This window comes from Lissotriton helveticus, chromosome 6 (assembly GCF_964261635.1).
Source record: "Lissotriton helveticus chromosome 6, aLisHel1.1, whole genome shotgun sequence".
Lineage (NCBI taxonomy): Eukaryota > Metazoa > Chordata > Amphibia > Caudata > Salamandridae > Lissotriton > Lissotriton helveticus.
The window spans coordinates 1655984248-1656008443 of record NC_136067.1 but is presented as its reverse complement, the minus strand read 5'-3'; the positions used below and the strand labels follow the sequence as shown (position 1 = coordinate 1656008443).

The following is a 24196-nucleotide window of genomic DNA, read 5'->3' as shown; positions in this document are numbered from 1 at the left end:
CGACCCCTCGCAGTCCGGATTCAGAGCCAACCACAGCACCGAGACCGCCCTAATCGCAGCCACCGACGACATCCGGACCCTGCTCGACAAAGGAGAAACAGTGGCCCTCATCCTCCTGGACCTCTCCGCTGCGTTCGACACTGTCTGCCACCGCACCCTAGTCCAGCGCCTCAACAACATCGGTATACAAGAGAAGGCACTGGAGTGGACCATCTCGTTCCTCGCTGGAAGAACACAAAGAGTCCGCCTCCCCCCGTTTCGCTCCGAGGCCACCGAAGTCATCTGCGGCGTCCCGCAAGGATCTTCACTCAGCCCCACCCTCTTCAACGTCTACATGAGACCTCTTGCAGCCATCGCACGCCAGCACAACCTCAACATCATCTCTTACGCCGACGACACCCAGCTGATCCTCTCCCTCACCAGAGACCCCGACACCGCCAGAACCTGCCTACACGAAGGGATGAAAGACGTCGCCGAGTGGATGAAGGACAGCCACCTGAAACTGAACACGGACAAGACGGAAGTCCTCATCCTGGGATCCTCGCCCTCCGCCTGGGACGACTCCTGGTGGCCCCCAGCCCTGGGCACCGCACCCAAGCGAACCGACCACGCACGCAACCTGGGCTTCATCCTGGACTCCTCCCTCTCGATGACCAGACAAGTCAACGCCGTCTCCTCATCATGCTTCAACACCCTGCGAATGCTTCGCAAGATCTTCCGCTGGATCCCGACCGAGACCAGGAAGACTGTCACCCAGGCACTCATCACCAGCCGTCTGGACTACGAAAATGCCCTCTATGCCGGAACCACAGCCAAGCTACAGAAAAGACTCCAGCGCATCCAGAACGCCTCCGCCCGACTCATCCTGGATGTCCCCCGACGCAGCCACATCTCCAGCCACCTGAGGAACCTGCACTGGCTCCCCGTCGACAAGAGGATCACGTTCCGGCCCCTCACCCACACACACAAATCTCTCCACGACCTGGGCCCCAAGTACCTCAACGACCGCCTGACCTTCTACACGCCCACCCGCCAGCTACGGTCCACCAGCCTCGCCCTCGCAGCCGTACCACGCATCCGAAGAGCAACCGCCGGAGGAAGATCCTTCTCTTACCTGGCTGCCAAGACGTGGAACTCCCTCCCCATCCACCTTCGGCTGACCAAGGACCATCTCACCTTCAGAAAACAACTCAAGACCTGGCTGTTCGAGCAGTAGCATACCCCCTCCCCCAAGCGCCTTGAGACCCTCCCGGGTGAGTAGTGCGCTATACAAATGGTATGATTGATTGATTGATTGGTGTCATCATCGACACCGAGCTCTCTCTTAGGGCTCAAGTTGGAGCGGTGGTCTCCTCTTGCATGTACCAACTTCGGAGGATCCGCAAAGTTCGTCACTTTCTTCCCCCGGCGGCACTCACCCAAACTGTTATTTCACTGGTACTTTCCCGTCTGGATTTTTCTAATGCTATCTACCATGGTCTTCCACAATTTTTGATACAACGTCTCCAAGTTGTCCAGAACCAAGCGGCCCGCTTGATTCATGGAACCCCTAGATGGCAATCAGCTAAGCCTCTGCTCATCAGCCTTCATTGGCTTCCAGTTGATCGTAGGGCCGCCTTCAAGGTGGCATGTCTCACCTTCAAAGCACTCCACTGCCCTGGCCCTGCCTTCCTAAAATCCCTCATTCGCCCTCACTGTCCTACACGCAATCTCCGATCAGCTCATCACGATTTGCTGGTCACCCCCAAGAGCAAAACTAAGAGATTCGGCGGCCGTCGTCTCTCCTACCTAGCTCCTGTGCTTTGGAACCTCCTTCCTCTCCCAATCAAATCCTCCCCTTCCCTCCTGAACTTCAGAAAAATGTTAAAAACCCACCTGTTCCCCACCCTTGGTTAGAACTTTGTCTCCTATGCTCCCCCCTCATTCTGCTCTGTCTATCAGCGCCAGGAAGCTTCGGTGTCAGTCCGCTTTATAAATTGCATTTAACATAACATAACATAACATATATTTTTTAACATTAAACTGTAGTTTTTATTTTATATAATGGAATTCAATTTAATATTATTTCTTAACGGGTTTACATTTAAGTCCCTGCCTCACTATTTTCTATGGAAGCGTGTTTCATTACCAGGGTTTGGCCATGTGTTTGCTAGACTGGGTTTTTAATAGAAACTTACACGTGTAAATTAGGCTACACCTCTTTTTTTAGAAGGTGATATGTGTAAATCTAAACCTTTAAGTAACTTTACACTCAGATTTTTGTGGATAGCCAAAAGTAGAAAAATTACTCAAAAGTGTAAGAGTAAATGTACATGTGTAAATTACTCACAAATGTAACTTACCTTTGTGAACAGCCCTGTGAATGTTCAAATTAGATAAAATACATACTCTGCTAGTAAGTTATTGTTCTTTGACTACCCTGATTAATGTGTCCTTACCTAACAAAACCATTCTTAACTGATTATCTGTTTTATCATGTCCTTACAACTTACCTCAATACCTTATTCTAATTGCCAGAGTACTTGCGTTCTACTCAGCAAAACATATTTGGAGTATGCTTTTATACTTCAGCAATCGCTCTTCATGATGTCCAATGCTTTTTATTCGGCCATTATAATCACCAGAAAGCTCATTCAGCGGACTTCAGCAATAGAACTAACAGTTGTATGTTTTTATTTCATCTGATGAACATATTAGAGAGAAATTAGAACATGATTTTGTCAGTCTGGGTAAATGCAGCTTTAGCCTATGGAATATCTAAAGTTGTTGAAAACAGCCTTAGATATTTGAGGCTGTTGAAAACAGAGTCACAGTTCAGGAAGGCCCTGAAAACTTGGATTTTCGGATCCTCAGACAAATCTCTCATGTAGGGTCCCCCGGCTCTGTCTTTACCCTCCTCCGCCCAGCGCCAGGATGCTCCTTTTGGAGTTACAGCCCGCGCTTTATTAATGTAACATTAAAATCAAATCAAAATATACAATATGATGTAATACTCAAAGAGAATTGCCTTTGGATCAATTCCCTTTCACTATTGCCACATGTGTTTTTTTCATGGGTTACCATTACTTTGATTGACTGTGCATTAGGGATGTGGCATTTCACAGATGATTATATTATTCCATTTTTGTTCCTGTTTGTTTTTGCTGATGGGGCATCAAGTATTCTGCTTTTAGACTACGTATGCAACATCATGTGTAACTAGTTATTCAGAGACAGTATGTGTTCTTTAAAATATTTACTTTACTGATAAAATGGCATTATAATTGCTGATTTAGGTGTATTTTGTTTAGGAAGTACATACTGTTGGATTTCTAAGCCTATCATAAACACACAGTGGCATTCTCTAATCATGCTTGCATGTTCATTTGTTTAAATTTGCTGGTATGATAATGTGTTGTTGAATGTACAGCTTTTTTATTCATAAAGCAAATATGTGGAGACGCATTGACTTTCTTAAAGGTGCAGTGAAAATACTAGCCCTTTATCAAAAGTATCAACTGTGAATATTGTACTCTGTGTACCTTTTAAGATCAGCACTTACAATGCAAATTTCATTGTCATCTGACTACTCCTAATAACACTCTTATTTGAGGGTACAGCTTAGCTCTGATAATGCAACTTTTTTTTACAAAGAGGCCCTTCTTCCAGCTTCCATATTGTGGGAATACAAGGTATTGATTTATGGGAACTTCTTTCCAGGACAGCTAGGTTTGATACAAAGTTGCCCAGTATTAAGCAAACACTTCACCTAATAAAAAGCCAGACCAGTGACTTAATCAATGTACTTGTTCATTTTTATGGACATTTGCAGAGATTTGAACATCTCCCTGTGGGAGCTCCTGCCAAAGTTGCTGACACAAGAGAACTGGTTGTCTGTTCATTCTTGCTCTTCCTATCATAGTTATTTCTCTTTCTGTAGAAATGACATCTATGTATGGCTCTTTGTTATTTGCCATTATACAATTGTGTTGCTCTCTGTAGGATGTGCTTGATTGATTCCTAAGTAGCATTTCAGCTAATGTATAATTTTCAAATGTGCTCATTAAATTTGCCTTGCCACTGGTCTGCTGCTTCCAAGCCCTTCCATTCCCTTTTGGAAGGCCCTGGGAGGCTATGGAACTCGTCTGGATAAAGTGACAGGTTTTATAGAACATTTCACCCAGAAACATGTGAATGATCATTACACAGTTATGCTGATCTCCACCGGTATGCTGACCCGTGGTAGGAGCAGTTCTCGTAAGACAAACAGGAATGCATTGCATCACCATCGGTCCTCCAGCCCTGATGAAGCTGCCAAATAATTTCAGGAAGAAAACATGTTGCCTATCATTAAGTTATTTCTAAATATACCATATTGTTTTTAACCATGTGCTAGGTGACATATGTAATAAGCAGATAGGCCACCTGAGAGAATTTGGTTACTGATACAGAATATGAGGACCATGGCAGCTTGGGTATTAGAATAACAGACATTCAACAACTGAGCAAAATATGGTTGGCAATCTAGCTTGACCTCTTAGGACACTCAACACTGGAGAAAGATAGTCCTTGAGTTCCCATGCCTGATACCCCATCACTTTCAGTCACAAGAGCACACCAATGGTGATATGCCTGACCCACTGTTGGAGTTTGCTCATGTGAGGTTGTCCTTTTTATATTCTCTAGTGAACAGTTTCATCTAACATTCACCTTCCACAAGCAGGCACTCATAAAGCATACAATGTATGGTTGGGTTCTACAGATATTGACATGAGTACCATGCCTACGCTTACACTAAAGGCAGGCATTATTCAGAAGTTAGGACTAAAAATTGTTCTAGTACTTTCATGCATAAATGAGGTTTTGTTTGTTAACATGTTTCTTAAATGGAGGGTGCCCCATGTATAACCCTTCTCGACTTCCCTAATATCATAAAGAATTTGTCGGCTTTTGCCGGCTGTAGGCATTCGAGACAATTATTCAAAGTCAAGGTGGTGACCAAATATTTACGATATAAGAGAGCCAGGGGATACTGGGATGCCTTAGCTCTCTGAGAAATTTGCAAGTCAGAACTAGGATTTCCTTTTTCAGCAATATCGAAGACTATAATAGTATTAATATTTAAAGCATGCAATTGGTTTCAAAAGTGGTGGCACAATTTGAAATGCTTTTTTGAAATGTCTGTTCAAAAACTATTTTAGGCAGCAGAAATCTATCAAATGGTTTCATCTGGAGACCCGGGTCACAGTGCCAATTTTTGCTTTGACTGCTCACCTAGCCCTGGATAACATCTGTGTTCTGCTTGAGAGCATCCCATCTTTTCATAGAAAACTAGGATACTGCTGGTAACTTAGAGAAATTTCTGGTTTGGCTAAATAATCGTCCTGGTTAAAAGATGCTTTGCTTCTTGTATAGCTAGAATGGAATGGTCTTGCAGTTAGTGCGGCTGACCACCTGCACACCTTCAAAATAGCCCACAAGGACCACCTTTGCTGACTTTAAGAATGAAAACATCTACAATGGCCACCATGCACGCCACCAGCAGTGACATCTACTCAGAGAGGGTGCTCTGGACTGTTATGTTTGTACAATTGTTCTGTATTGTACAGCTCACTTCTCTTTAATTGATTCTCACATATTGCGTTATAATAATTGTACTATCCGTCTATATAATCGTGAATTTTCCATTTTCTGACATATGTATTAGATTCATGGTCTAAATACCTGCCACTTAAATACATGCAAATGAATAACCACAAAACAGAAATTACCGTTTTTGTTTACCAGGTCAATACGTGTAATAAGCATTGGTAAATCCACTCATGTGTCTCTCTCTCTCCTCTGAGATACAGCAGATCTTTTTTTTTTTTTTTTTTTCAAAAACCTTTATTGGAGCAAGCATAGAAAAGTACAAGAATGGGCCTACAACCGCACGGGCTGGCCGCTAATAACAAGGCACAATGCATGAAATAGAAATGTACACCCGTGGTCAGGTACAGCTCGAGCACAAAGCATTACTCTACATATATCACAGAGCAACTTGAATTTTTTATTTTACAAAAGAAAAACAAACACTAAAAGGCGAATGCACGATAATTAAGGTCAGCCCAGAGAACGGAGGGGACGGTCCACGATCAGGAGAACACACCCAGAGCCCGGAGGCTCCAATCAAGTCGGGAGGGGGGGAGGGGAGCAGCGGGGAGAACCGGAAATATAGAAAAAAACCCGTATGGGAAGGTTCCGGGAACGCACGTCTAGGGAGATAGGACAATCTCAGCAGTGCCTACAAGGGGAGGGGTGCAAATATCCCCACGATAATCATTCCACTGGCCCCAAACCTTCGTCCACGCCCTGGGTCTGCCCCTGGCCACATAAACCGTCTTCTCACGAAACATGGACCAGTCCATGTTGTCTTCCCACTTCGAGACCTCAGGGGGCCTGGAAGCGCCCCAGAGTTGCGCAACATCCCGCTTCGCAATCATGTATCCCAGGGTAGCCCATCTGGTCTGGGCCACAGAGTAGTCAGTGGGCTCCCACACATTCAACAGACATCGTCGTGGCTCCGGCCGCAGGGCAACACCAGTCACAGCAGTCATCACCTCAAGCACAGCAGTCCAGTAAGCCGCTACAACCGGGCACTCCCAAAGGATATGTAAAAAGGTCACACTCAAACCACAACCACGCTTACATAGCCCATCCGAAGAAAAGCCCATCGTCACCAGACGCGGACCCGTGACATAAACTCGATGAAGAATCTTAAGTTGAACCAAACGGAGACGGGCAGGAATGGCCACCTCCTTGGGAGAAGAGAGTGCCGACTGCCAATCCTCGTCGTCCAGTTCCAACCCATCGCCAACCCAAGCCTCCCGAAGTCGGACCAATAAGTCCGCCCGATTATTGATCAATTTCTTGTAAATCAGAGAAATAGTACTATCGGGAAGATGCCCATCAAGGACACGGTCCTCGAGGGGGGAAGATTCAGGCAGGGCCTCATCAGGAACCAAAACTGAGGCGAGGGCGTGCCGGACCTGCAGGTAGCGAAAAAATTCTCTACCACTCAAACCATATTCCGCCTGGAGGGCCTGGAACGACTTCACACAACCGTTCGAGCACACATCACCCACCTTACAAATCCCAATCATATCCCAGCGGTCGAAACCCTTGGTAGACCAAAGTCCGCCCAAACGTTCCGAGGCATAAAGCGGCGTCGCCAACGTCAAGCGATCCTCCCACCCCAAACTCACATTCGCAGCTCGCCATACAGTTACTGCGATCTTGGATGGGCCCACAAGATGGCGCCCGGCCGATCGAGAATAAAGTGCTCTAGTAAAGTCCCCACCCGGGAGCTGGAATCTGTCCATCTCGAATGCAGGATTACGACCCGGGGAAAACATCACGTGATTAATGGCAGACAACTGAGAAGCCCAGTAATATCGCTTGATATCGGGGAGCGCCATGCCCCCGTCATACCAAGGGATGGTGAGCTTTGCGAGCGCGATACGCGGACGCCCATCCCATATCAATTGCCGTTGAAGACTCTCAATCTCTTGGAAATAGGTCTTAGGAATAGCGTCATAGGAGTTTTGGAGCGCGTAAAGGAATCGCGGCAAGGACATCATTTTAAACAGAGCCGCCCTGCCCAGAGGAGACAAAGGAAGCTTACGCCAACGGGCCACATCCAGGCACAATCTAAGCAACGGTGGGAGGAGATTACGCTCAAAGCGGAGCGTCGGGTCCAACGTAATAAAAATCCCTAAATACTTGAAACCCGAGTGGACCACCTGAATAGGAAGTCTGCTCGGCAAGGGGGGCAAAACCCCCGAAAGAACATATACACAGGACTTGGTCCAGTTAATAACAAGGCCCGAATTGGCTCCAAAGGAAGCAAGAACGTCAAACAGAACAGACAGAGATTTACGCGGGGAGGTGAGATATAAAAGGATATCATCCGCGTAAAGCGAAACGCGGTCCTCAAAGTCCGGAGACCAGCGGATCCCCTTGAGGGAAGGTTCCCACCGAAGCCAAGCAGCCAATGGTTCCATGGCGAGTGCAAACAGTAACGGAGACAAGGGGCATCCCTGACGGGTACCCCTACCAAGGGTGAAAGGAGCCGAGACCCTACCATTCACCACTACTTGCGCCAGAGGTTCCGCGTACAGTAACTGGACCCAACCAATAAACTCAGGCCCAAAACCAAATTTCTCAAGAGCCGCCCAAAGATAAGGCCACTCCACCGTGTCGAAGGCCATGGAAGCATCCAACGATGCCAAAATGGCCGGCTCCGTCAGAAGCCCCGCCCCCGCGACCGCGCCGTGAAGACGACGCAGGTTCAGAGCCGTGTTGCGATGCGGGATAAATCCAGATTGATCCGGATGGACCAAGTCACTAATGACCGTCAAGAGACGGGATGCCAGGAGTTTCGCCAATACCTTGGGTTCAACATTTAGCAGGGATATGGGCCTATAGGAGGAACAAAGATCACGTGGTTTACCCTCCTTGGGGATGACAACTATTGTGGCCAGTCTCTGATCATAAGGGAGAATACCCCGTTCCCGGGACTCCAGAAACATGGCGCGAAGATACGGAGCCACCCTATCGGGACGCAACTTGTACAATTCGATTGGCAACCCGTTCGGGCCCAATGCTTTGCCCGAATGGAGGGAACGGATGGCAGTAGCTATCTCATCAACCGTAAAGGGGGAGTCCAACGCCACACGGTCTAAATCGGAAACAATGGGCAGGGCTATATCACGCAACAAAAGGCGAGAGTCAACCACATCCCTCACAGACACAGGGGTATACACCACACGGAAGTAATCGGCAAACCGGTCAACTATTCCAATCGGGTCCGTTACACTCACACCACTCGCAGACTGAATCACGGGTACCACACGATTAGCTCTCTCCTTCTTATCCAGCCATGCCAGCAATTTACCCGCTTTGTCACCCACATCATACAAACGACCCTGTTGCTCCCGAAACATCACTTTGGCGGCATCTGTGACCATGGACTTATAAGCAAATTGTTTCAGACCCAGGGCATGGAGCTTCTCAGGCGTGACACCAGATTCCAAACCCTCCTCCAATGCAGAAATCTCCCCCTCAAGATCAACCACCTCTCTATTTCTCGCTCTCTTAGCCTCAACAATAAGGGAGAGGGCCTGCCCACGAATCACGGTCTTAAAGGCCTCCCATAGGGACACAGCAGAGGAAACCGACCCCTCGTTATCCAGAAAATACGAGTCCAAGGACTTAAGCAAAAGGGTGCGGGTCTCGGGGGAGGTGAGGTACCACGGATTAATGGGGGCCACCCGGCCCACTGCCTCCACCCCAACCTCAAAACGAAGCCAGAGCGGAGAGTGGTCAGAGATACCCCTGGGCAGGTGCACAATCTCACGCACCGCTGGGGACTGAGCCGCAGGCATCAGGAAATAATCCAGCCGAGACAGACTCCCATGGGCCCCAGAGTGAAAGGTGTACTGAAGCTGCGTAGGATGCAAAAGCCTCCAGCAATCCACCAGGCCAAAGGTATCCAAAAATCCACCCAACCACTGCTGAGCCGCAGGGGTATCCCTAGGGGGGTGGCGATCGTGGAGACCGGAGACTACCGAATTAAAATCACCAGCCAGAAAGAGAGTACTATCAGGGAGGTCCAACAAGACACGGCCCAAATCTGAAAAGGTAGAAGTCTGCAAGCCGGGGGGCACATAAACAGTTAATAAGGAGAGGGCACGGCCTTCATATCGACCCACAAGAACAGCATACCGCCCCCGGTCATCCTGAATAACATCATCAATAGCCAGGGGGAGGGAAGCCCGGACAAGGATACCCACACCCCTGGAACCCGAGGTAAACCCCGAATGCGCTAAGAGGCGATAGCCCCACCTATTCATTGCATGACAAACATTGCCTATCAAATGAGTCTCCTGCAGGAAAACAATGTCAGGAGATAAGCGTCGTATACATTTCAACACCACACTTCGTTTGATACGATCTCCCAGACCATTAACGTTCCACGAAACAAATCTCAACCCGCTACCCCCCATCCCACCCGAAAAAGCCCAAACCCCCCACCAATGAGCATGACCATAAAAAGCAGTCCAGATACAGAATAAAGTCGCCTTGAACACAGAACACACAAACAACGAACTTCCCAACCACCCACCCCCCAGGTAACAAGAAAACACCCCCCACCCTGCACCCCTGCAAAAAGCTAAAAAGCCACCCCAACCTGCAGTGTGCCTGTCGCCCAAGAACCCCTATTCTACACAAAGACCCCGGAGGAGGAAAGGCTCTGTCCCACCCGCCCCCCGATCAAACCAATGACGAGAAAAAGATCATACATCAAAACACATGTGAGGTAGAGGAACATAGGCTTACATCCCTGGAGAAGGTATACAAAACAAGGCATCAGTCAAAGATGAAATGTTCAGCTCTCTACGCCACCCTCAGCACCGCCCGGGTGGGCTTCGGACTCAGTCTCAGGAGGTCGATGAGGCAGGGAGTCTAGCCAGTCATTCACAGCATCTGGCCGATCAAAGAAGAAAGTTCGATCATTATACTCCACCCGCAGCCTGGTCGGAAAGAGCATTGCGTAACGCATCCCCATGTCCCTAAGACGCTTCTTGGCACCACGAAATCCCATACGCTGCTTCTGGACCTGTTGGGAAAAGTCCGGATAAAAGTTCACCGTGGCATTCTCAAAGGCCACCGGGCCCTTCACCCGCGAGGCCTGCAGGATAGCGTCCCGATCTCTATAGTGGAAAAGCTTTGCAACAATAGGTCTCGGCGGGGCGCCTGGCTTGCCCTGGCCCCCCGGAACACGATGTGCGCGCTCCACTGCGAAAAATTTACTAAGGCCAGACGGAGAAAGGTGGTTCTGGATGAGGTCTTCAACCAGGAGATCAACCGAGTGGGGTTCTGGATTCTCCGGCACACCAACCACGCGAACATTACAGCGACGTGCCCTGTTCTCAAAATCCTCCAAGCGCCGGGTCATGGAATTGTTCACCCTACGGAGATTGCCAATCTCCGTCTGAATATCAGAGACGTCCGTCGTGAGGCTGGATGATTTGATATCCAACGACTTCACCTTTTCGTTCGTCTTGGAGAGATCGGCTCGAATCAAATTCACCTCAATTGCCACAGTGTCAAGTTTGTGGGCCAAGGTTTCGTACTGTTGGCCTATGGATTCCCTCATGCCAGAAATGGCGCCCATGATGTCCTGCAAGGAGGGCTCCGTCGACGCATCCACTACTTGGTCGGACGCAATGGGACCGGGCAGGGCAGCTCCGGGGGACCCTTTAGAGTGGGTATAACGATCCATAACATTAGATTGAACCGGACCCCCGCGCAGAGGTGTCTTCGTCTTGCGCGTCTCTCGGTCCCCTCTGCCCGCCATTTTGAAGATGCGTCACGAGTAAAGTCACCAGGGTCGACGGACCGGGCACCAGAAATGGAGGCCCCGGGACCAAAGGACTACAAGAGGGGTATCACCAGGATAGAGGCAACCCACTCCAGGAACAGTGCAGCCAAGGGCCAGACAACCTACTCGTGTCCCGGCCACAGCTCTGGCCCGACCCTCTCACCAGTGTCCCAGTCTGAGGCAGAAACGAAACCGAAACTTAAGAAGGGGACCCACAAGACCAATCCCCCTGCCGTTGTTGTTCAACTCCAAGACGGCCACCGAACCTCACCCAGTCCCGGGCGCACTTCGAGGGTGGAGCCCAAAAGTTCAATTGAACATAATTCAGGCACCCGATGTCCAAATCAGTTTCTGAAAGGTCCAGGTAGATCAGCCCAACGTCCTCTATATGAATCCTTGCAAAAAAATCAGGATTAAAGCAGGATATTAAGCCGGGAGCGGCGGGGGTCCGGAGAGCGCTGTGCTCACGCGGCCATCTCGGATGCCCGCCAAGCTCCTCCTCCGATACAGCAGATCTTGAAATGCCAAAGACAGAGCAAGAAAATACCTGCATGCTTCTCTCTCAAACATTGACTGCGAATGCATAAGTTTACCATTACTCCTCTATATAAGCAACACTTCAGTCCTTTAAAATAGTAACTAACATTTCTGATAAAGTGAATCACTAAAAGGAAGCAGATTATGCACTCTGGTTTACACAGTTACAGACAAATACAGGAGCATGTTAACAAGCTCAACTCTGAGCATGAGAGGGTGGAAAGTCCTGTAACCAATCAAACGCACTACCAGAGCATCACACATTGTCTATGAGATCTCATTACAGCCCTTAGCTTAAGGTAATACAATCGTTTTAATTGGGCACTTGGTGCAAGCTATATTTAAACAATCCAGAAGTGAGTCTGTTACTAGGAACACAGAGCATCACGACTCAATCCCTGTGGGACACAGAGCATTGATTAGGTCTCCTCGTTTTCTTCATGACAATTTTCCCTCGAATTCCTTCCTCCATTCTTTCTTCACTTTTATAATGGGGTTTAAAGGTCAGTAATTGAACGTCCCTGAATATAACTATAGAGCACGTGATGACCTTTTTCAATGCCCAGAAGAGGCTGCCGGTTGCTTTTCATTGGCAGTGACGTTTACACAGACACGCGCTGAGGCTCTATACAGAGCACGTATGCCAAAAGTCGGTCTCAATCCACACACTTTGACTAAGGAGAGTCATGGGTTGAAGTTGCTACCCCTGGATTGCCCTTGCTACCCCTGGCTGGCAGTGCCTTTCCTTCCTCTGGTCTCAAGGGCAATGAAGACCCATTGAAAGAAAGTAAATTGAGATCCCAGATCCAGTTCACCACCTACACTTTCCACTCCTTGCTCTTCCCTAAAGGCATAATCCGCAACCAGGAGTTTGTGGAGTGATTTAAGTGGGACAATGAGTGGACTTGTTGATGTCATCCGGTGGAAGGCGGTGAAGGGTGGGGGATTCCACTCCTGCTCCCCCTGGCATTCTACGGAAGCTGTGCATTTGTGCGGTATTTCAATTTAGCAAACCTAGCCTAGAGGTAGCAGATCGCTGTACAGGGTTATCACAGGGTCACCCATATTTCGCTCTAGGAGGTGTATGAAAATTGCCAGGTGGCATGAAACAATATTAGACAGTAATATGTAAAAATGACAGTCTACACAGGAGGCAGGAGTTACAAAAACAAGTGGTTAGATACCAGGCACTAGACTCTTCAGGCATCAGTAAATCCTACTGCAAATAAAGCGCGAAGCTCAGATTCCCTTTTGTCGTAGAGCGCCTAAACTACTGGTTGTAGGCACTCAAAAAAGTTCAATAAAACTGGGGATGATCCTTTCAATAAGTGGATTAATGGAATGGAAAAAAAGACAACTGCAAACCTAAAACCAAAATTGAAATAGATGAGTATTCGTGGTCATGATGAGTAGCTAGGGGTCACAAATTCTGCTATTGATTTCCATTTAAATTAGACATGGACCCTTCCTGGCGAAACCCTTCACCGCAAATTATGACAAATATTTGCTAAAACAAGAATCAATTAACTTCCTCAATTAATCAGGGATCGGCAGTGCAATGGGTTTACAAATTTAGGGAAAAAAACGCCAAAAAGAGCAACCATGAAGGACTGCTCAATTTGGTCTCCTCCATTAGGCATTCTAATTTTAAATTTCCATTGGGCATCCTATTTTCAATGGATTTCCACCTAGTTGATTCTTCTGCTACGGGTAAACAACTACGTATGTCCAAAATGGCAGACTGATAAGCACATCAAATATTAGCAAATTATCCGAAGGGAGCAGATTTGTTGATGGTGAGGTGTGACATGTTGTTACTGTTGAGATGCCCTATCTGGTGGAACACATATAATGCAGAAATGCTATCCTGCAGTATCCTCCTGGCTTACTGAGTAGCTGAGCCCTCTCCAGCTAAATCCAATAAAAAACGACGTCTCTCAAATGTGATTGGATGCATAGCCCGCCAGGGAACAAAGATATTAGATTACACTCAAAATCAAGAGAGGAAGGCAAGTTTGTTGTGTAAACAATGTTCTCTATGAGACTCCCGGGAAAGATAAAATGTAATGACTGTGCATAATGAGAAATGATATTGTGTTGCTCCCTAATTACACAAGTGTTCCTTTATCAGCACGGTTGGGAGTTTTGATCAGACCGGAGCTATCTTGCTTTTCGTCAATGATGGGAGGCTGTTCTGCCGAAGCGCAAGCCCTGGTGAAGGAGTCATCTTATGTAATGTGTTCTGTTATGTTGTTATGTTATGTTATGTTTTGTTATGCTATGCTATGTTATGTTTTGTTATTTTATGTTATGTTTTGTTATGCTATGTTATGTTGTGTTGTGTTCTGTTGTTATGCTATGTTATGTTGTGTTATGCTATGCTATGTTATGTTTTGTTATGTTCTGTTATGCTATGTTATGTTGTGTTCTGTTATGTTCTTATGTTATGTTACATTTTGTTATGCTATGCTATGTTATGTTTTGTTATGTTATGTTGTGTTATGCAATGCTATGTTATGTTTTGTTATGTTATGTTATGTTATGTTGTGTTATGCTATGCTATGCTATGCTATGTTATGTTGTTATGTTATGTTATGTTTTGTTATGCTATGCTATTTATGTTTTGTTATGTTGTTAGGCTATGTTATGCTATGTAATGTGTTCTGTTATGTTGTTATGTTATGTTATGTTTTGTTATGCGATGCTATGTTTTGTTATGTTATGTTATGTTATGTTTTGTTTTGTTATGCTATGTTATGTTGTGTTGTGTTATGTTGTTATATTATGTTATGTTGTGTTATGTTATGCTATGCTATGTTATGTTTTGTTATGTTATGTTATGTTTTGTTATGTTATGTTGTGTTCTGTTATGTTCTTATGTTATGTTACGTTTTATTATGCTATGCTATGTTATGTTTTGTTATGTTATGTTGTGTTATGCTATGCTATGTTATGTTATTTTGTTATGTTATGTTTTGTTATGCTATACTATGTTGTGTTATGTTGAGTTGTGTTATGTTGTTATGTTATGTATACATAAAGTGCTTTGTCCCCACGGCCTGACATTCTGATGCTAAACATAAATGAGCGGCCTTCCTTCCGTGAACTCTGGAGACAGCAGAGGGGCTTAACTGGGGTGTTGGGATGTGAAAAGACAAGTCAACTGCGTGGGGCTCGCCACTTTGTCGGATGCGACAAAAGATGCTCCATAAATGTGTATGAGAAGGTGGGAGAGAACATGCCTACGGTGTGGCCTCTCCTGCAAGCAGGGATGGGAAAGAATAGTGCTTCTACAGACCTCAAGGCACTGTGTGGCACATAATGTGCATTATTTTCTTGCAGAAATCGTGACCCGCGAATGTAGAAAGCCTGGTCTGTTATATTAAGGACTTGAATTGGTGTGTTTTCAGAGCATCAGCTACTAGAACGTAAAGGTTGAAATAATGTGGTCGAGGCAGCTTGGTTGCAGCAGTTGGTGACTGATACACTCTCTATACTCTGCAGGCACTCTGGCAGATATGGCAGGGGCACCGAGCGCGAGACTTTAAGACAATCAAGGAGTGGCAAGACCTCTTCTTCAATAGCCATGCGCCTGTGTGGGTGGATAAGATAAGGGGAGGTATGCTGCAGGTTACCGAGATGAACAAAAGCAATGCAACAGCAGCAGACACCAGAAGAACCAGCAGCTTGGCATCAATATTTAAGGCCAGATTGGAATGCATGCCAGGCTATCATTAGCTAAAATATCGTTTGACAGGAATATTGTGTCTTAAAAGCCATTTTAAAATATCCTAATGTTGGTTGTAGAATTTCTATTATTAACTGAAATAGAGCAATACTCTTGTCAGTGATATTTAGGACACAACGTGCCTGCCAGGTAGTATTTTGAATCTGGTACCATGCCTTTTATGACAGAAGAATCAATGCTTCTGATCCAGCGAGGGGTATCGAATAACTATTTAATATCAAGTTGTATTACCCAAATGATTAGCCACAAGCCACCGGTAGGTACATGGTGTGTAAGATTGGAGGGTGTGACTAGCATGTATACCTCTAACTTTTTGCAGTATAAATAGACATTTATAACACATGGGATTCTGTAAACCCTGTATATTTGCCTGTCTAATTTCTTTATAATCGCACCAGTCACTGATTATAAAGAAATATGTCAGAGCTCCACTTTTATAAGTTATTACAGTTGTGTTCTGGTGTCACACTGCCTGCTGTCAGTGCTAACAGCCGAGGTGAAAGACAGATCAGGTCTAGGAGCATAATTAAAGCAGCTATTTAGCAACAACAATTGGATGTTGCAATTCTATTTTCTGTTCGATTTTTCTATCATACTTATACAAGCAAAGAGAAAAGGTTTTTTTAGGCCACTCCTTAGTTAGCGAATGTTAGGATCTTTTTGCATATTTCTACATATTCCAAGCTACTGCGCCTTTTTTTTAAACTACCTTGAATATCTTTTTGCGACAAATATCTGACAGGTTTTTGATGTGTTTTATTCTGCACTCAAGACTTTATTTTTATTCTTCATGTTTGCAAACATGCTCGCTCTTTCATATGAAAAATATATGTACCAAGGTATTAGTGGTTTGTGGGAAAAGTGATGTTGTGAGCAGGCATTTTATGGGATAAAGTACCCCCTCTGCCGTACATGATAAGGATATTGCAAGTTACCTCGGGTTCCCTGGCCTTATAAAGAAACTCGACCTTCACCCCTGTTGCTCTATATAGTTATTAAACTCCTCAGTGACTTGCAATATCCTTATAATGTATGGCAGGGGGTACTTTATCCCTAATACATAAAGCCAACCAGTGGCGGCCTGTGCAGGTAAGCACAGTGGGGTGAGGCAGGGGTGGCGTGGTGGAAGTGACAAACGATGGAATTGGGAAAGTAAAATAAATAAATAAATCCACTTACCTTGCCCTTGCCGCATTGCCGACCCGGCAATGCTGCAAGTGCAAGGTAAGTGGTTTTATTTATTTATTTACCCTATTCCGTCATTTGTCCCTTCAGACCGCCCGCGCCAGCACACCTCGATTACCTGCATGAACTGTCACTGAAGCCAACGCAGAAACCTAAGAGGCATTTCAGGCTACTTGCTGATTGAGGTAGAGGTCACTGAGACAAACAAATAAGCCACTTTGTCACTTAAAGACTGCTAAAAGGCACTATTTGATGTATTTTAGTACCACTGAAATGCAAAAATTAACAGCATCGTAAACAGTTGCTTCTGTCGAGATGTTCCCTCCGAGATACTGGTCAAGAAACATTCTCTTTTTGCAGCTCTAATTGGGTTGTTCTACTTTATGTGACGCATTTTAGTTAATGTTTTTTAACTTCAGTCGGGAAAAAAGGAAGTGCATAACACCAGTCTAACTTCCCTATTCTAGGAGACACCATTTTGGTGGATTTTCGAAAGAATGAAAATCATTCTCCTTAAAAAAAAAAAAAAAATTGAACAAACAAAGTGCACACAGTTGATAACAAAACGAGACAAGAACATGGGTAAAGAGAAAAAAAGGCAGAAGAAATAAAGCAGGAAAGAGCAAGTGGTATTAGGGTAAAAGTACGAATGGAGTTGCGAGGATTAGGTTTGTTGAGATTTACCCAGGTACACATAGGATTAGAGGTATGCTGATGTAGCCATGAGTATAAGTAATAGGATATAGGTTTCAGTTGATATACTAGAGTATTGATACTATTGTGTGGGAAGGGGGATAGGTACTAAGGTATAGACAGGGATAGGTGAACTACGGTACAGTCAGCAACAGATATACTAGGGCATAGGTATCTTAGAGGCACCAGAATATAGATAAGAGTAGAGATACTAGGGTATAAGCAGGGTATAAAATAACAGCCATTCCTGCATTTTATAGAGTTAATTACATGAGGTTAAGGAGTGGAAATCGACATACACATGTTTTATAAATATCCTCAAATTGTGACTATTGGGTATTTAAAACATTTCATATGGCCACGCGGTCTCCTTTCCTGAGAACACCCATGTTTCCGCACATGAGCATACACTTATAACAATGAAAAAGTCACCACACTAGCAGGTATTCACCAATAGCAAACCTACAAATCCTGATCCTGTGAGCCAGGATTTTTAAATTCCCACCACAAATTATACTTTTTGCTCAACTGATTAAAACCTAGGTGTGCAACATTATTGTAAGTCAAGCTCTTGTGGGAATTCTACCTTAGTAAGTGAAAACACAGGCCCTCATTTAGACCCCAGCGCATGCACCACCCTCATACCAGGCCCAATCCCAGCTTCCACCATTTTCTAGCCACCGGCGGTAACTGGCTTCAACCACAGGGATGGAATGGAGGGCGACTAGATGGCTGTGGAGCGAATAGGCTGCAGGCACTGCCAAGATATTGTCCCTATCCCAAATGGCTACTATGTTGCCACAGACAGAGTCTGTATCTGGTGGAGACCCCCTGTGACAGAAGGAATCCCAAAGATTGCCCCTACCCTGCTGTACATGCACAGCAGTGGATCAGGAAAAAGTCACCCTAGGGTGTGCAAGTACCCATCAACAAATGGAGAATCCCCAGAATTCCCACGAGTTACGATAATGTGTTGGAATATGGAGGTGAAAGGAGATGTCTTTCTCTTCACGGGTGTCATGGAATCCGATCTCCTCAAGCCCACAATGTATGCACTTTAGGTCGAAGTTGTCTCCTCTGAGATTCCCTTGGTATGTGAAGACCAAGTCCTACCACCCGATTAGAGGTGGCGAGTTCCACCACACGCCCTCCTTCCTTCCCACTAGGCACTGTCAAAATGGAGTTGGAGTACCGCCATTCGATTCCCTAATGGGGTTGTTTTATTGGCCACTGACAGAGATGGAGATACCTACAACTAATTGGCTGTATCCACGCCCCTTGTAATATGTGGCAGCAAGCTAGTTGGTGGAGTTTTGGTGGACACAGGGTGTTACTTCCCTCTGATAAAGGTGACATAGATGGTTTACAGCATGACCTGCAGAAGTCCGATGGTATTTTATTTAAGTTCCATCACATAAAGAGTTTGTGCCATATATTTCACATTTATTCTCCTGTGTGGCTATGGCCATACCTGCTCTAACTGTGCCAGAAATGACACAAGTATGCAAAATAAGAAAAGTTCTACAAAACAATGAAGGTGTGTTTGAAATTTGTTTGCGTGCTTGGCACCACAATACAAACCAATGTGTGCTACTTTCTATGGGACTTTTTTTTTTTAACTTCAACGTCCTCCTAAACTATCTCTAAAAAGTGGGGCAGTTATTTGTGAATACATTACCTCCAATTAATAATGTTGGTGGGAGTGTCATTTTAGGAATATTCAAAGAATTGTAAACTGTGAATTCTTATTTTCTCACACCATCTTCAGAAATATAGACCGTCGATGAATCTGTTTATTTTATTTAGGTGTTTTGTACAGCACGAAAAATGGTGTCGCGATCACTCCAGAACCAAAAGAAGTCCTATAAACCTGTAAAAATGTAAATGGCAGAAGTACGAGTACATACCCTTTAAAAGCAACAAATATTTGCACTCAGAGACGGCTAAATTGCAGATCAAATATTTTTAGGCTGGCCTAGAAACAATATTACCTTTCCTTAAGTCTTATGTTTCCTCAAAAAAATCATAATAATAAACATATATACATGTATGAGCTCTCAATCAGCTCTCTTCGCCCATTGGTCTGTTCAAGTGTGAGTCCTATTTTGCTTCCACCCACCACAGCATACAACATGGGCATGGGGCCAGCCCACTTAATTCATTGACTGGCATGAACTATGAGGCAGCATTTAGTCCTATTACGTATGCAAAGCTGCCTGAAAATGAGTGCAATTCATTACCTTGACTAGCAGTGGGCCACTTATTTGTTTTACATGTTTGCCGTTCTTTTCTTCCCTTTTGCATATGTTAAAAAAAGATTAATAAAAAAATGCAATCTTGCCCAGGCAAACCTGTTGGCTTTGCCAATGCTTTTATTCCCTTGAGGGTCTGAGAAATGGAGCTCGGCTTTATTAAACATAAGCGTTCTTTACAGTGCGTGCCATCAATGCTGAATTACCATCCCACACACGTCTTCTAGGCGTTTTTCAAAAACCAGAGAAGTTACACGTCTGTGGATTGTATTGGCTTTGAGGCTGAATTCCTGAATCCCACAAGTATATTTGCAATTAAAAATCAGAAAACAAACACAAACGTGCTGCCCGCAGCCAACTAGTTCCGCTCCCAAGACAGATGCCCCGTTCAGCTCTGAACATTGCGTTTTGGTGATTGTAGCAGAACCCTGGCCTCTGTTCCCTCGTGAAGCAAGCACATCATTGCCATGTGTCCCTGGGGGTTGCTACTAGTAAAAACTACCTGGCGGAGTTATAAAGCTGAATGCAGTAGTCTTTCACTTTTCCGCGCCTAATGTTAGCATAAAAAATAAAACAATCGTTTTTGCAAAATCCACTAGTGAAGCTTGGGATGGTTTCAGAAAATACCTCGTTTTATGGCGTGCGTGTGTCCGACGTGTTCCCCTAAAGTTCACGTGTGAGCATTTGCACAATTGCGTGTACCATGGTTCACTGAATATATATGACACAAAATTAAAAATGCGTCATGACGAATACGACTTTGTATCGGCGCTGAGTGCGGTTTGCTTGTAATCTGGGTACAGGTTTTTCTACATCTCCGTTTTCCTGTGGCTCAAACTTGGAGAATATATTTACTACATGGTTCCTTGCCTTCCTGTCAAAACACGGATGTCTGGTGCCCAACGTATTCTTTAGTCTTGTAATAACGGAACGTGCCGTTCTTCGCAGGGGCTCCAGTCATGCGCACACAATAAACCGTGAACAGTGTAAGCATACTATGTGCGGGGCCATTAACACATTACATAGGCACGCATGCGGTTTAATGGAAGGTGTTTATCAGTACCAAAAAACTGCCTGCGGTGACAGTAGAAGTGGTGGCGAGGAGTGCGAGGGGAAAGCACAGGCTCGGTTGTAGGTGGCAGCTTGGAGACGGGAAAGGCGTTGCCGCATTGTCTCACAGTTAAGAGGGTACTGGAGAAGCAGTGATTCAGGCGTAAGTTACTAACAGCAGTCTGTGCCAATCGCAGGATATTGTAGCTCAGAAGAAGGGGTGGCCGATGACCGGTCAAGCAACGGAGCCCTGCAGACAGTGGCTGTTGCACGACTTTAACACTAACATTTTCCACAGGTTGTGTTCTGAGGCTGAGGAGGAGAACATACTTTAAAGAAGAGCCAGACATATGCTGTCCGAGGTGCTGAACCATTGTATACTTTCACCGGGGACTTTATTGTGGCAAACAGAGCTGCTGTTCGAGGTGCTGAAAATTGTTCGTGTGCAAACACACGCACACATTCACACACGCATACACCCACTGTGGTTAAGAGGTCTTCTGTCCGAGGCACTATGGTAAAGATAGTGCGCCATTGACCACAATGCGGTTAAGGGGGCTTCTGTCCGTGGTGCTGAAGCTCGTTCACTCACCAGGGAGCACATGGAGGCTACTGGGGGGGAAAAGGGCATGCTGTCCGAAGTGCTAAAGCTGGGGTCTGTGCGCCATGGGCTACACCTTGCGAATATTGGGCTTTTGTCCTAGGCGCTGAAGCTGGGGTGATAAGGTCACTGCACCGACCACGCCAGACAGCTCCGAGAGACTTTAGAGCTGGCGCCATTTCACGGTGTTTATGTCGCTAGGGGCTGCCGTCCGAAGCGCAGAAAACTTGGTCAGCACTCCAGAGACCCCACCACACGAGGACTGGGGTTTCTGTGTAAGTGTTCATAGCTCCGACCTCGCGTGGAATGTGTGTTCCTGGATTTGACTGAAGCCCGGCCAGTCAAAACACGGCTACAGGTGGTGTTTCCCGACGTGCTGAATATTGGGTCACTGAATCAGTGACCAAAATGTAGCCACCTGTGGCTGTTGTCCCGCAGTCTCACACCAAGAACCGTGTTGCGTTCCGAACTGCGGTGCTGAAAGCGGGACCGGTGTCCCCGGGTCCACCCGGGGACCAGTGGCCGCTGTCCTGCTTTCTGACGGTTCCATCCTTACCCTGAGGACGGTAATGTGGCTCACTGTCCACTAACCTACGTGCTCAATGTTGGGTAAGTAAGCCAGGGACTACCGTACAGCCAATGGATGCAGCAGCTGTATCCTCACAAAAGGGGCCACGTCATGGCTAACAGACATCGGTGCGAGTTGTCGAACGTTTATTCTCGCAGTAGTGGCTGCAATGTGGGGAGCACTGTGTTTCCCGGTACCAGAGACTGCGTCCTCACCTTGGGGACTGCGAGGTACCAATGGATCCAGTCCTGTTTGCTGAACGCCACCCCATCCCCAGGGCACTGTCTCGTGGTTAGGGGTCTCTTCCTCTTCCTACAGTGCAGAACCAGCAGTCTCACGAATACCCGGAGAAGTCTAACAGAACCCCACCCTTACCTGCCAGAGAGGCCAGCAGGAGGCTGAGCAGCAGCGTCGGGCTCGCCATCGACCTCTGGGTGTCGGAGGGCAGGGTCCTGCTCCTCTGCTCTGGGCGCGAGGTCTGCGCCCCGGGTTCAGGGTCAGCTGACAGGTTACAGGGCGGTGAGCAGACTCTATCCCCGCTCCGGCAGGTGCTGTTTCTGAGGCTGCAGAAGAAGCGCGGGTTGTATTTAAAGGGCAGCAGGGGGAGGGGAGTAGCAGGGGAGCGCTCGCTGTCTTATTAAAAACGGACTCCTTTCCTCGCCAAACCTGCGTCATGCCTGCCCCCTGCCCCCGCCCCCGGTTTATGTATATAGAAACTTCCATCTGGATGAATAATTCATTTCTCTGATGTTGGCGCTGTGGATTTAAGGCTCACTCAGGTTTAAGAAGCGTAGTGACAAAAGAGCGAAATCCCCCTCCACCCCACCTTACACACCCACTTCCCGTCCTCTGCCAGCTCCAGAGAGCGTCTGCTTCCAAGCACATCCGTTTCATGGTCTTCATTATAAGGGCAGCAGGAAGGACAATTGCGCGAGGGGAGGCTGGTGGGTTGGCTGGGCGATGGCGTAAGCCACACTGCTTGTGTTGCTAGAACCACACTCGCCTTTCTAGCACGCCATGCCTACTGGCCAACTGGAAGGTTTTACTTCTACATGAGACTTCTAGTGGCAATCCAAACTGGCAAGTTACAGATTAGACCCAGTGACTAATATATGGGTTTTTGAACAGTGAATCAATCACTGTGTAGATCATTTTTGTCCATTCCCGCTGCACATTATAACTTGTTATTAAAGCCTCATGGCGTCTATCGGCGTCACTTGCTATTTTCATTTCTCCAGAACTGCCTGTGCTCTTTTTCCACTGGACCTACATTGTCTAATACAATGGTTCTTAACCTTTTGATTTCTGTGGACCCCAAATTAATCATTACTGGAACCTGGGGACCCCCACTAAATCATTATTGGAATCCGGGGACCCCGATGAATAATTACTGGAAGCCAGGGACCCAGACCAACGCATTATCTATTATTTGTACTGCTAAACAATACATAAAAAATACAGAACCAAGCATTCACCAACAAATATGCAAGTGCTGAAATATTTAATTTAATTCACAAACAAATATAAAAAATATACATTTTAATTTCAGTCAAAAGGTTAGAGCTTTTATAAATTCTCTTTGATGCACTTGCACTGCTTCCGCAAATCAATCTGAGGATGCTAAGTGAATTTTCAGTCTCCAATTTCGAATGCCTTCACATTACCAGAATGTTTTTTAAAATTTTCAATTGCATATTTTGCTTCTCTTTTTATATATGCTTTATTAATCTGTTAGTTATTTAGTTTTCAAAGCAGCCTCAATCCCTCTTAGTAGGTTTTGCGGACACCGAGGGGTCCACTGACCACAGGTTAGGAACCACTGGTCTAATAGATAAACCCCTATATTTAGCAATTTTGATCCAGGAGAATGTAAATTCTTCTCCGTTTTATAATCAGAGACTCTGGATTTCATTAAAGACATGGAGACTAGCATTTTGCACAGCCTTTTTATTACTATTTCAACAGCAGCACCTTAAAGCAAACTTCAACCACACTTAACATTCTAGAATTAGAACCCCTGGCAGTACATATAAACCAAAGCCCAGCAGCCATCTCTCTCTTTATAGCTGCTCCGAGGCTAACTTTCTTGAGCTCAAATAATGAAAAATATTTATCCATTACTCCACTTTTTCCTTCTATTTTCCAGACCTCCAACTTC

General features: G+C 45.8%; 1 protein-coding gene across 1 annotated transcript in view; it reads right to left on the bottom strand.

Moving 5' to 3' along the window:
• CHGB (chromogranin B) overlaps positions 1-22594 on the bottom strand; it is a 343457-nt gene extending 320863 nt beyond the window's left edge. Inside the window, exon 1 of the mRNA XM_078649509.1 lies at positions 22414-22594. Coding sequence (XP_078505635.1) covers positions 22414-22462 — 49 coding nt within the window. The 5' untranslated portion in view covers positions 22463-22594. The remainder of the gene's footprint in view (positions 1-22413) is intronic.
• Positions 22595-24196: the final 1602 nt, after the last annotated feature.